At 40.6% G+C, this 14,089-nt stretch overlaps 1 protein-coding gene across 5 annotated transcripts in view; it reads right to left on the bottom strand.

Moving 5' to 3' along the window:
* Nucleotides 1–14,089, bottom strand: part of SPAG6 (sperm associated antigen 6) — a 73,389-nt gene that overhangs the window by 36,580 nt on the left and 22,720 nt on the right. For all 5 annotated transcript variants that reach the window (XM_079912825.1, XM_079912829.1, XM_079912828.1 and 2 more), the window contains one exon: nucleotides 100–305. In XM_079912825.1, the coding sequence (XP_079768951.1) occupies nucleotides 100–305 (206 nt within the window). The remainder of the gene's footprint in view (nucleotides 1–99; nucleotides 306–14,089) is intronic.

The raw sequence follows: 14,089 nt of genomic DNA, 5'->3' as shown, positions 1-14,089 counted from the left end.
TTACTAATTATTTAAAAATGTATAATATTAATCTGCACACATTTCCATCTTCTTAGATTATCAGAATCCTGGATTGTTTGTTTCTTTATTTTTAACTACCTTCAACTTAGCATCAGGGTTCAGGATCATCTGGGCTAAGTGAGCAATTGCTCCTGCGTCCACCACTGTCTGTGCCAACTCCGGAGAATGCTTTGCAATATCACTGAGGGCCGAAGCAGCAACCCTTTTCAAAGCAATTTCTGGCTCTTGGATACAGAGCACTAAAAGAGGAATGGCTCCCGCGTCCACCACAGCTTGTGACAGCTCTGTGGGTCCAAGAAAAGTAATTGAGTGAGTATGGGTGACTGACCCTTGTACAAGCCACTTTTCACCCTGACAGATACAGCAAAGGGAAAAGGGGACGGTGTACTTCACTGTCTCGACATCTGCATTTCTAATCAGGCTTCCTGGTTTCATGAACCATGTGGACCAATCCTGAGCTGAAAAGAATACAGGTCAATAGATGGACCTCCATTTACATGAACACATTTGAGGTAGATTAAGCTGAAATGGCTTCCTATTCTTTTTTTTTTTTAAGAGAGTAAGCAGATGTCAGCTGTTTAAGCTCTGACAATTCTGCACTTCTCAATAGGCAAGCATTTTATGCATGGTTTACAATAACAGAGAAAATTAAAGTACCAAAAATTTACCAACCACACTAATTAGGCAGTATTTTGTGCTATTTATATGAGTAAACATTAACATGAATCTTGTGCCAATAATGTCGATTTTTAAATTCCTTTCATCTTACTGTACTTTTAAAAGATTTTTTTAAAACTTTGTACAATATTAAAAGGTGTATTTTCATTGTACATATAAAAACACTTTCAAAAATGAGAACTACAATTGAACAGGCTTTAATATATATAAATGTTAATGTAAGATAAAGAAATAAATTTATCTTAAGCATTTTACATGTCAGAAATAGTATCTTTTGTATATACATGTTGATTCACTTGTGTGCCCAAAAATAACAGCTATAAAAAATAACACATTTTAAAATTATAGAGAACAGGAGACAAGCAGGCAGACCCATATAATATATGTGTAAAAACTGTCTGTTGAGAAGCATAAAACAGTGCATAGTTACAGATTCTACTCTCATTGTACTCATGGCCTTTCTTGCTGAATCACATATACCCATTTCTATAATCTCTTTCTTTCAAATTATGCTCTCATTTTCTCAGATTTATAGCACCTTGGCAATTTATATCTTAATAGCCAAGCTATCAATTCAGCATATCTCTTAGTCTTTAAAGAAAGTACAGTCTTTAATTTTTCAAAAGATTGGTAATATCACATTTTCTAAAAGGAAATAATGTTAGAAAATACAGGTTAGTGTCCAACACTTGTTTTCCTTCAATTATTATAATTATCTTAAAAGTCCCGATCTTGCATAAACGATTCATTCATTCTTTCGTTAAACAAGTATTAATGGAAGGTTATTATGTGTCAGACTCATTCAACACGGGTGCAGATGACACACTTCTACAAATTAACACTACACTGATTAGCAAATACGTTTCAATTAAAAAACCCAAGTGTGAAATATGAAATACAATGGGAAGTTCACCTATTTATGTATTTTCACTTTTATACAGTTTCTAAGAGTAAAGAATCTGCAGTAAACAACTGTTTAAAAAACAGTTAATATGGGCTTCCCTGGTGGCACAGTGGTTAAGAATCTGCCTGCCAATTCAGGGGACACGGGTTCGAGCCCTGGTCCGGGAAGATCCCAAATGCCGCGGAGCAACTAAGCCTGTGCGCCACAACTACTGAGCCTGTGCTCTAGAGCCTGTGCTCCACAACAAGAGAAGCCACCAGAATGAGAAGCCCGTGCAACACGAAGCCTTCGAAGAGTAGCCCCCGCTCTCCACAACTAGAGAAAGCCCGCACACAGCAACAAAGACCCAATGCAGCCAAAAATAAATAAAATAAATAAGTTTTTTAAAAGTTAATAAACTATTAATAAACAGTTAATAAAACTATTAATAAAAACAAAGTTCTTTTTAAAAAAATTTATCATCTTTGTAATTCCCATACATTTTATGCTTTCCTTGAGTGAGTATCGTATCCTCCTTTTCCTGAACTCTATAATATTAATAATAAAGCAAACTCAGTTCTTCTGACTTGTTACCCATTCCCATCCAAAGCTGTTTTCCATTTTTTCTGGATCAGTGATGCTAAATGAGGGGAAGGCTGGGGAGGGTACCAAAGAAAGGTTTGCCTGAAGGTAATGAAGCTTCCAGGGACCTGGATGGGGCCTAGCAATTTTGTACTTGCAGTTTCATATACCTTACATCTCCAATTTATATGGTCCTACAAAACCCAGCTCTGTTCTTGGGTGGCACACATTGTAATTCATAAATGATACTGTTCTACCACTTTCATTCATATATTGGGTATAAGACAGTGTATATAAAGGTAAGAGTATAATAGACCTAAATAATGCACACCATACTATATTACACATTCCACAGGCTATTTCATCCTGCCTCTGTCACTGCTCTTTTTCCTGTGGTATATCCTTCTCCTCTTTCCTACCGTTGCTTCCTCTGGTATTTCTGTGCCAGTCGCTGTTGACGTCTACCCCATAGCCTTTGTCGGTCAGGGCATGGGCTTGTGAATCAATCCCGGTAAATGGGACCTGAGCAGAAGTCAGCTAGAAGCATCTCTGAGCGGTTTTCCTCTGTAATAAACAGAAATACACAGGAGGAAACACCGCCTCTTCTTTGCTGGACATGGGCACATCTGCCTGCAAATGACATCTGGAACTCCTACAGCCATCTTGCAACTATAACAGAAGAAATTGCCAATATGCTGAGGATGGCCGAGTACAAAAATGAAAAACATCTGGGTCCTCCAAGACACTGTTCAGCTGCATAACCAACCTTGGAACTGCCCTGACTCTTCACTTTGTGTCATGTGAAATAAAAAAATGTCCTCATTGCTTAAGCCACCTGTAGCTGATATTCTGTAACTTACAGCCCCAAACATATTGATACAATTCTGTCCTCTCTCAGGCTTGGTGTATGTACTTATTTTCCTCTCCTTTCTGGTCACTGAGTGTTCATTACGTGCTTACTATGTGCTAGAAACTTGGCTAGATCTTGGGGAAGCAGAATAGAGTAAAAACGTTGTTCTGTTCTAGCAGACTCTGCTCAGGGTAAATACGTGAACAGACCACAGCACAGAGTGGAGCTGGGAGTTGGGTGCATGGAGAGTTTGGGGAAACACACATGGGGTGCCGTTTTAGGCAGTGCTTCCCATCCTCCTTCCTGCTCCCCTTTTCTTCTTCTCTCTACTTTTCTACTCTAAAAAAAGTGGTAGTAACCAAAACACATACAAAAATCTGGTACATTTAAAAGTTACTCCCTATAGGAGAAATCTCAAAGAATTCATTTTTAACTCTAATTTGGAAATGAGTCTGGGTTGTTTAATTAATTATTAAACTTAGGAAATCAAAGATTGATATGTACAGATGCTCATAAAAGGTTTGATCAAGGAAAAAAAAGAGCCAATTAATTTATCTTCAGTGCCTGAAAATATCTTAACCTCGTTTTTTTTCCTTAACCTCATTTTAAATTTTAAATGAATCTTCAAAAAACAAATTTTTTAAAACTACATCTTCTTTTATTTATGCAAGAACATGTGCCATAATCATATACTGTTAGGTAACCAGCAAAATTAGAAGTAGTTACGCAAAAAATAAAAAAAATCAGAGAAAGAAGGCTTTATGTTATACTAACATACTAACAAGATTTAGATGGGGTTGATGGTACTATTGGTGATATAGCTTCTTCTCTATTTGACAAATTTTCTTCAATGTGATTGTTTTTAAAAAATAAAAGAAATATGAACATGTCCTTTGACCACACATATAGCTATTGCTGTGGCTAACTATACTAACATTACTATTCTAAAGAAAAATAAACACTTTAGCTTATTTCTCACCATGAAAGAAAGTTTCTTATTTTTAAAAATGGTGGGAATATGTCTCCTTGAAACAAAATATTAGGAAAGAATGCATAATTATTCTTTGAAGAATTACTAATATATACTAGAAATATTATCCATTTACTTTTTCACACTTTCCCTCATCTTAATTCATGCCTTTATTACAGTTAAAATATTACATTTTTTTAAATGTTAAGGCTTATTCATTTTTAACAATTTTTTAGACTTCAAATTGTCAGTAGAAATAAAACTATACAATAGCACTTTCCTTATTCATAATAATAATTAAAGCCACTGATTGCATGCATGTAGACAACTGGTATACAGTCCGCAAATCTGATGGTCAGCTGTTTTCAGTAAAGAAATAGCTAGTTCTCTTTGGCCTCCTGAATACCTCACTGCTGAGTGAAGGAATTGAGGCAGCCACCTCTATCGGACCATGACAAGCTCAGTACAACTTTAGATTTAATTTTTAAAACAAAAGGAGACACAGAAAAAAGGGAGGACATTTAAGATCAACAACATTCATAAAATTACTAGTATCTAAAGCTGGATGAATGGAATATTTAGGGATGACTTTATGTTGACCAGAAGGGAAGAGCACAGAACGGAAAGTCCATCAGCATATAATAGGCACGGCTGTAACACATAAAACTAGGTGCGTCAGGCAAAAGTGATTTTGCTTTAACAGTGCTCACAATGGCCTTAACCCCTCCTCTTAATTGTTATGGTTAGTGGTTTGTTTAGATCAGGAGTGGTAAACACAGGGCCCAGGCAAGTAATTAAAATAAGTGAAGCCAGCAGGTGTAAGAAAAATAACTGAGTGGGAAGCACAGTAAACTGCAAAACTATATGCACCAGCTCCAAGGAGCAGCAACCACTCAGCTTCAGCCCAGCGCGGCCACGTAGGAATATAGGCAACCGTTGTCAGACGCTTGGATTTTTCAAGAGAAGCCAGACATCTGATTTTTAATGTGAAATTGCCTGGTTTTTAAGTGTTGGAAACTTAAAAACACACTGTGTAAGACAACATAGTGCAGGCTAAATAAAACACGTCCATCATTTTACAACCCTAGGCTTAAACCTTACACCTTCTAAAACGAGCTATGGGGACTTTCTGGATGTAGAAAGGTGACATTCTTTCTACATTTGATTCTTGAAGACACACTCTAGAGTCATAAAGGAAGAACCACTATAGTGATTACATAAGAAAATTCAGAGGTGAATTCCAAGAAAACTGATGAAAACCTAAAACTTGGCCTGCAAAAAAAGGATTAATCTAAACATATATTATGATACTCCACTAATTTTTCTGCTCATAATGGAGATGTAAGAGGGAAGAATGTGAGCAAAATTAAGTGATCCATCATGAGAACTCATAAAAAGGACTCAAAATGAAGAGGTTCTCCGAAAGGAAAAAAAGGAAGGAAAAACTATATATATATTATATATATATATAAAATATATAATATATATTTAGCATACTAATTCAAAAATAATTAGGCAAATCAAACACCTCAAAAACTCTAATTCCGGGGCTTCCCTGGTGGTGCAGTGGTTGAGAGTCCGCCTGCCGATGCAGGGGACACGGGTTCGTGCCCCGGTCCGGGAAGATCCCACATGCCGCGGAGTGGCTGGGCCCGTGAGCCATGGCCGCTGAGCCTGCGCGTCCAGAGCCTGTGCTGCACAACGGGAGAGGCCACAACAGTGAGAGGCCAGCGAACCAAAAAAAAAAAAAAAAAAACCTCTAGTTCCTTTTAACTTTATTGCTTTTTAATTTCGTTTTCCAAACACTGCTTTTAACTCACTGGTTTTAAGCCCTACAAAAATTTCTATTCTTTCATTAAAAATAAAGTTATGAATCATCATTTCTTTGCATTTAGGTGGCCCTATTTCTTAGTTCAAAGATAGGCTGGGGCTTCCCTGGTGGCGCAGTGGTTGAGAGTCCGCCTGCCGATGCGGGGGACGCGGGTTCGTGCCCCGGTCCGGGAAGATCCCACATGCCGCGGAGCGTGAGCCATGGCCGCTGGGCCTGCGCGTCCGGAACCTGTGCTCCGCGATGGGAGGGGCCGCGGCAGTGAGAGGCCCGCGTACCGCAAAAAAAAAAAAAGATAGGCTGGTTTTGCATCTGACTGTAAAACACAGCTATATCACTTCAAAACCTTTGTGAAATAAAACGGGTTAAAAAATACATTTAAGGTTTGGCTGTCACTTATGATGTCAATCTTATGTTATATAATCATCCCATTCAACCAAATTTTTCATGATTTGGTGAAATTACAGTAAAAACAAAGATGGAGGTGTAATCGCCAAAACTGGTTATATACTGACCATACGCCAGTATGATTTTAGGAATGTCACTTTTAAAGTGGAAGAAATTTGTCTAACCCAGCTGTTTACAACTGGTTTAGTTACCTACTGCTACACCAAACTTAGCTGCTTGAAACAGGAAACGTTTATAATCTTACAGCTTCTGTAGGTCAGGAATTTGGGAGCGGCTCAGCTGGATGGTTCAGGCTGTGACCTCTCACTACGCTGCAATCAAGCCATCAGCCAGGGCTGCAGTTACCTGAGGCTTGACCGGGATACACTGGGTCTACAGGATCTTCTTCCCAGCGTGCCCATGGGAGTTGGAAGAAGGCATCAGTTCCTCCCCATTTCTGGGCTCTTTCATAGGTAGCTCATGATGAGGCTTCCCCCAGAGTGAGTGATCCAGAGGAGAGAACCCAAGACAAAAGCCATAGTCTTTTATCCTCTAACCTCAGAAGTGACATGCCATCACTTCTGCTATATTTCATTGGTGCAACGTGGGCGGAGACTGCACAGGGATGTGACTAGGAAGAGGAAGGCATGGAAGCCAGCTACCAAAAAACCTTTATTCTACACCAACACATCTGAGAGAGGCAATATCCTTCTATAGGGAATGATGGCTCACTGGAGCTATAATTCTGAGCTGAGAAACTGATATCTCCAATCGCATGTCGGAGTGAGAAAAGGTGGTGGGAATTTGCATATTATTATGAAAAAATCTAATGTATGATTTTTATTTATCCCCCGCTCCCACAAATGTCATTTTTCCTACCCATTATCTCCATGCCACCTCTTTCCACCGCATCTCCAGAGCCATCGGTCTAACCCTTACATATGGATTGAGTGTCTGAGAGATGTTAACACACATACATACATATGCTTTGAAGGTTAAATAATTCTAGCTTCTTTAAAAAGTCAAGTGAGTCAAATAAGCCATTGATCTGGAGTTAACGGGGCCTTAGTAAGAAATTACAATCAGCTGGATGGATGGCGCACTTATACAAGGCTCAAGTATAAAAAACAGCTTCAAAATACGGAAAGGAAAAGTCAAGAAGTGGAGACGAGAGAAAGAGAAGGTGGGAAGTGGTAGAGTTGGGTACGGCCTTGGAAGAGCATAGGTAGCATAAGATACAAAGCCATTTTTAAAACCCTGATTTTAGCAGCTTTTAGTTTTATACTTTACTCAACAGCTGAGACTAAGCTGAATTGGAAAAGGCAAAGTTACAGAGAGGGTCTGGAGTGCTCTTGTATGAAGAAAATAATAAATTACTTGGAATCAGCTTTTTACAAAATACGCTTTTTGTATCTAGACATGTTTCCATTCATTTCTACTTGCTTTATATAATATTGCAACAATCGTAGTTTCATTCCACCTACAATCTGCATTCTGCTGGGGGGAAAAAAAATCCTTAGATGGCAAATGCAGATTTTATTATTCAAACTTTCGAACTTCACTGGCATTTGTTCTTTGTTCCAGCCCAGTTTTAGGCAAGTCCCTGCCTTCGAGGAGCTCAGGCTGACGGAGGAGGCTAAACAGTAAAGGGTTAGCAGTGCCCCAGTGGAATTCTCTGCAAGAACACACAAAGGACAGAGGAAACAGAAACGAAGCACTGGATGGTTAGAAAGTTTACAGGGTGTTTTTATACAAGTGGTCCCCGGTCAGCAGTTCTCGGGGTGACTGCCTCTGGGTGGTTAATGAAGCTACCTGTGGGCCTCCACTGTCCACTTATATTCCTGAGGATGAGCCAGCCCAACACTGTTAATAACTGCATGATATCCCACTGAGTAAATATTCCATAATTTACTTAACCTCTCCCCCCCACCCCAGCTACTCAGGACACTTAATTGTTTTGTTTGCTTTGGGGCTTTGCCATTCTTAAGTTCAGTACAGTGAACTTCTTTGTGCATTAAGATTACATTTATTTATTAGTTATCCATTGCTACATACAAAATGACCCAAACTCAGCAGCTTAAAGCATCATTCCTTATCGCATATTTTCTGTAGGTCAGGAATCCATGAGCAGCCTAGCTGGGGGATTCAGGCTTGGAGTTTCTCATGAAGTTGCTGTCACACTGTCTGCTGGGGCTGCAGTCATCTGAAGGCACAACTGGGGTAGGATCTGCTTCCAAGCTCACTCGTGTAGCTGTAGGAAGCTCCGGTTTCTTGCTGGTTGTCAAAGACCTTAGCTCCTCATGACATGGACCTTTCCACAGGCTGCCTGAGTGTGTCCTCATGTCACAGCACCTGGCTTCCCTCAGAGTGAGTGATGAGGGAACCCCACAACAGAAGGCTCGATCCTGCAGAGCTGGTCACCTACTCTCAGAAGTGACAGACCATCACTTCTGCAGCATTCTGGTGGTAACACAGACCAATCCTGGTACGATGTGGGAGGGGACTGTACAAGGGTGAGAATGCCAGGACGTGGGATCTCTGAGGGGCATTTGGGAGGCTGGCTACCACGGGTCCTACACTGATACAAATATACTCTACAGGTTAGACAAACATACACACATTCACACATATGTGTGTGCACGTATGTGTTTAGTTAAGATAGAGGCACAGAGGTGAAGGTCCTGAGGGGAAGAATGTTGACATTTTTTGAGGTTCTTGATATTTTTAGATTAAACCACATGAAACTGCTATTTTTGTTAAGTCAAAACCAATCAAATATAGGTAATTTCATAAGGTCAACCTAATATGACTGCAATATTGTTTTCCAAAGGGGGTTATCAGTATGTGGCCCCATCAGCAATGTGCGAGCCTGGTAGTTTGGCCACTTATAAAGTACATTTCAGCCCTTACATCAGTAAGTGATTGCTCCAAGTGGACTCATCATTTACTTCTCCCCAAATGGTAAGTTTAGTTCCATATTCCTTAACTTACTACACATGTACTGCTCAGTTACACTGATTAATAAGCATGAATATTAAGTGTGACTTTTTGAGACCACAGCATCACCACTACATTGCCTTTTTGTTTGTTTGTTTTTGTTTTTTGGGGTTTTTTTTGCAGTACACGGGCCTCTCACTGTTGTGGCCTCCCCCGTTGCGGAGTACAGGCTCCGGACGCGCAGGCTCAACGGCCATGGCCCACGGGCCCACCCGCTCCGCGGCACGCAGGATCCTCCCGGACCGGGGCACGAACCTGAGTCTCCTGCATCGGCAGGCGGACTCTCAACCACTGCGCCACCAGGGAAGCCCTACATTGCCTTTTAACAACAACAACCCCCACCCCTACACACACAAAACACAGAGTACAGGCACAGGAACTCTAAGTCAGTGCTGTGAGATGGGAATGTGAGCCACGTATATAATTTAAAATTTTCTAGGGAATTCCCTGGTGGCGCAGTGGTTAAGAATCCACCTGCCAATGCAGGGGACACGGGTTCGAGCCCTGGTCTGGGAAGATCCCACATGCTGCGGAGCAACTAAGCCCGTGCGCCACAACTACTGAGCCTACACTCTAGCCCGCAAGCCGTTAACTACTGAAGCCCGTGGCCCTGGAGCCTACGTGCCACAACTGCTGAGCCTGCGTACTGCAACTACTGACACATGACATAGAAAAGAATCAGGCCAGCGTGCTCTGTCTGGATTTCTTCCTTACATTATCTATTTGGTAAACGGGTTGTAATCTACTCGATGTTTCTGTAGTATCAGAATGAGCCAATTCCTGCAAGCACTGCTCATCTGTGGCTGCAGCAATCTCCTCTCCTGACTGCTACTGAGCTGGAAGGGAAATTTCTTATTTGATTTAGGATATAAATGATATCCCTGAGAGAAAGAATAGTCACACATGTGGAAACCAGTCATCAGGGATTAAAAACAGAGGTATCTGGCAAGACTGTCAGATACTACAAGGAGCTTAAAATGAAGAACGATGAGCTTTCATACACTTGCCTTTCTCACATTATAAAAAGGAAGACTCTCTGAAGGGTTCTGAGTAATTGCCAAGCAGTTCTGCCATAAATGGCTGTCTGACCAGAATAAATCGTTTAACCTCTCTATTTCAGTTTCCTCACCTATGATATGTTAATATTGTATATATATATAATATAATGTGTTAATAATTAAAATGTTTTAGAACACCTAATCAAACGTATTCCTCTTTGCCAGGACTGAGAACAGCCAAAGTTTATTCTGAGACAGCAAAGGTTTACAGGAGGCAAAGTTTACAAGAGACAGAATTTTTAGCTAAAGCTCCTAAACAAACACTGAAAACTTAGTTTTCAGCCCAAATGTGGAAGATCTTTCCTACAAAACACTTACGCGGCCCCTCCTTCCTCAGGCTGCGGCCAGGCCGCTGCTCTCACCTCTGTCCTAAGTACTCTGATGACTGCCACATGCTGCGCTCAAGTTCGCTGGCGGCGCTCCTCCACGAAGCTGCTGTGCCACCGGCGGGCGCAAGGCCAGAGCCAGGCTGCCAGGAGGAGCGAGGAAGGAGGGCCCTGAGTGCGAGGAAGCCCCCGCCTGGGCCCTACCAGTGGGAGCACCGCGGCCGCAGAGGCCACCGCTCCTCCTGCCTCGCCCTCTGTAGCTCCAAAAGTAAGACCAGTCCTCGGAGAGAGTGAGAGATTTGACACCGATTAGGTAAAAATGTAACCAGAATAATTCTGCTGAGTGGGAGAATGTAGCAAGACGGAGGAAGAGGGACAACCAGTCTGAGAAGAATTCTACCTCGACCTTTATTAAGGAGCCCAGAGTAGAAAGAAGTAGCTTATTTATCTTCCGAGTAAGAGGTACATATTATCAATTGTATTCCGTACCTGCTGAGTCAAGCGTGGACATTTAATGAGACCATTTGCCCCGAGTTAAAACCACCACCACCACCATTTCTGGTGGATAGCCCCCAGTTTCCCTTGGTTATCTGTAAAATGCTTTAAAATCTATACATAGAAGTAACTCTTAGAAATTGCATTTTTTCAAATAAGGAAAAGTCAGATGATGCCCATAGATTTCCCTCTTCTACTAATTGTATGCTTACTTTATTTCTGTTTCCTATACACAAACGTTTTTCCTTAAAGGTTCCTTTCTTATTGCGCTTAAAGGTACATATTTTTTGCACCTCCTTTAAGGTTTATATTTCTTAAACTATCTAATCAAACAACTTACCACGAATACCCAGAAGAAAACACTGAATGAATCCCTTTAATCTCAATATATTCCATTTTTAAGAGACCACCAAGAAAGAAATCAGGTTATTTGGAGGTAAATCTTCTATTTTCACTGATATTCAGGATGTGAATGATGACTTACTGCTTACTAGATAACAATTCCCTTTCCTTCTGAGAAATCTATGCGGTAATCTCTTCTGGGAGCTTCTGGGTCCCAAGCCCCTAACTACTGTGAAATATTGAAATTACACTGGGAATTCCATGTGGGAGCCAGATTATAGCCAAAAATTGGAATAGAATCCCAAAGACAGAGCCTATTTATGAACTATAATCATTTAGCCTCAGGTTCAACAAAAGGGAGGTATGGAATGGTTACCTATGGGCACCTGCCTCAGAGCATATCAGCATGGTTGGCCTCAAAGCTCTTTTGCACCACTCTTTAAAATACCCATGTTACAATCTGTTTGCCGTAAAGTCCTCTGACAATAAAAAAAAAAAACTAAAAAAAAAACTAAATATACTCATGTAGTTTCCCCATGATAACCAGCTTCTAATTTAAAACAATTGCTTTAGTTTTCTCAATCAACAAGTGTTAAACAATAGTCTTAAGGTGAAGCTACTTGGAAAACCAAAATCCAGATATTAAAGAAATAATTTTCATATACTAATTCTGAATCATTCTAAGCAAAACAATAGTTTTCTTTCTCAATTTACTTTTATATCATTTTATTATTTTGTCTCCAATAGTGTCACCATTTAAAAACCAAATTAAAGGACTTCCCTGGTGGCGCGGTGCTTAAGAATCCGCCTGCCAATGCAGCAGACACAGGTTTGAGCCCTGGTCCGGGAAGATCCCACATGCCACAGAGCAGCTACGCCCGTGTGCCACAACCACTGAGCCTGTGCTCTACAGCCCGCGGGCCGCAACTGCTGAGCCCGTGTGCCACAACTACTAAAGCCCACGCATCTAGAGCCTGCGCTCCACAACAAGAGAAGCCACCACGATGAGAAGCCAGCGCACCGCAATGAAGAGTAGTGCCCGCGCACCGCAGCCAAGAGTAGCCCCCGCTCACCACAACTAGAGAAAGCCCGTGAGCAGCAATGAAGAACAAACACAGCCAAAAATAAATAAAATAAATAAATTTAAAAAAAAAACAAATTAAACATAACCATGGGACAGCCACTTCCTGTTTCTGTTTTGAGTTTCTTCTTCAAAACTCTTTCAAGGAGTGCTTAATGAAACTGTATGGTACAGGGGTTGACATCTGGCTTTGGAGTCAAGACAGATTTAGACTCAAATTTTAGTTCCACCGTTAACATGACTTCAGGTATACTAAGTTCCACTTTCTTCCTCTTTTTAACAGGGAGAGTAATACCTGCCCTAAGTGTATCTGTAGCCAAAATGAGATAATATCCTAAAGCATACTGCACAGAGCCAGGCACACGGTAATTACTTGATAAACGGTAGCTATTATTTTATACATGCACACACACTGAAAAATCTGGAAAACAAATTAAAAACATCCTTAATTCTATCACCCTAGTAGCACAAACATGTACGTCCTTGTAATTTACGTCCACATAAAAATTTATTTTTATATTATTATAATTGTAATGTGCAATTTTGTCTTTTTTTTTCACATTATAATCACTTTTCCATGTTATCATGTAGGATTCATAATTACCTTTTATTTGTTGAGTGAGATTCCATTAAGTAAATTACTATAATTTAACCACTAAATTCCTGCCAAATATTTGAGGGGTTTTGATATTAGAAATAATACTACAATAACATTTGCATGAATGCAGCTTCTTCATTCTGTGGGATTCTTCCCTTAGGAAGAATTCCCAAATCAGGCTTTCTAGAGTAGCCATGAACTCTTTCGTGGCTTAGATTAGTTTTGCCAAATGCCTTTGCACAAGTTTCTACGATTTGTAGTGCCTCCATCAGTGGGCAGAAACATCATCATGCCCTCTCAGACCTTCAGTATTAATACAGTATTCATACTTTGCATTTATTGATTACTTACCATGTACCAAGCATTGGTCTATCTCATCGTCCTCACAACGAATCTCTGAAGTAGTACTTCCTCTCTTGCAGATGAAGAAGTTAAGTTTCAGAAAGTTTAAAAGCCATGTCCAAGGTTACACAGCAACTAAGTAGTAGAACTTGGACTCAAACTCAGATCCTGTCCTAAGGCCACAATGCTCTTAACCACTTGGTTATATTTCTGCTTTACTCTTTTTTCCCCCCAAATAATAACAGGTAGGAAAAGATACTTTCACTGATGTTTTAATATGCAGTTCTTTGATCACCAGAAAAGTTTACACTTTTACATATGTTTGTCTTAAAACTGTTATTTTCTTGTTGTGTTATTTGTTCATACTATTTAGCAACTTCTGTAAAGTGGTGGGAGCAATTTTGTTCCCTATGTATTTTTTACTGAGCAGGTGTGTCAGCACAACCTTCACACAAGAGGCCCAGGCCCCTTCTTTTTCTTTTTTATTTTTTTTTGCGGTACGTGGGCCTCTCACTGTTGTGGCCTCTCCCGTTGCGGAGCACAGGCTCCGGACGCTCAGGCCCAGCGGCCATGGCTCACGGGCCCAGCCGCTCCGCGGCATGTGGGATCTTACCGGACCGGGGCACGAACCCGTGTCCCCTGCATTGGCAG

This window comes from Stenella coeruleoalba (genome assembly GCF_951394435.1).
Source record: "Stenella coeruleoalba genome assembly, chromosome: 2".
Taxonomy (NCBI): Eukaryota; Metazoa; Chordata; class Mammalia; order Artiodactyla; family Delphinidae; genus Stenella; species Stenella coeruleoalba.
This window is presented reverse-complemented; position numbering and strand designations above follow the sequence as displayed.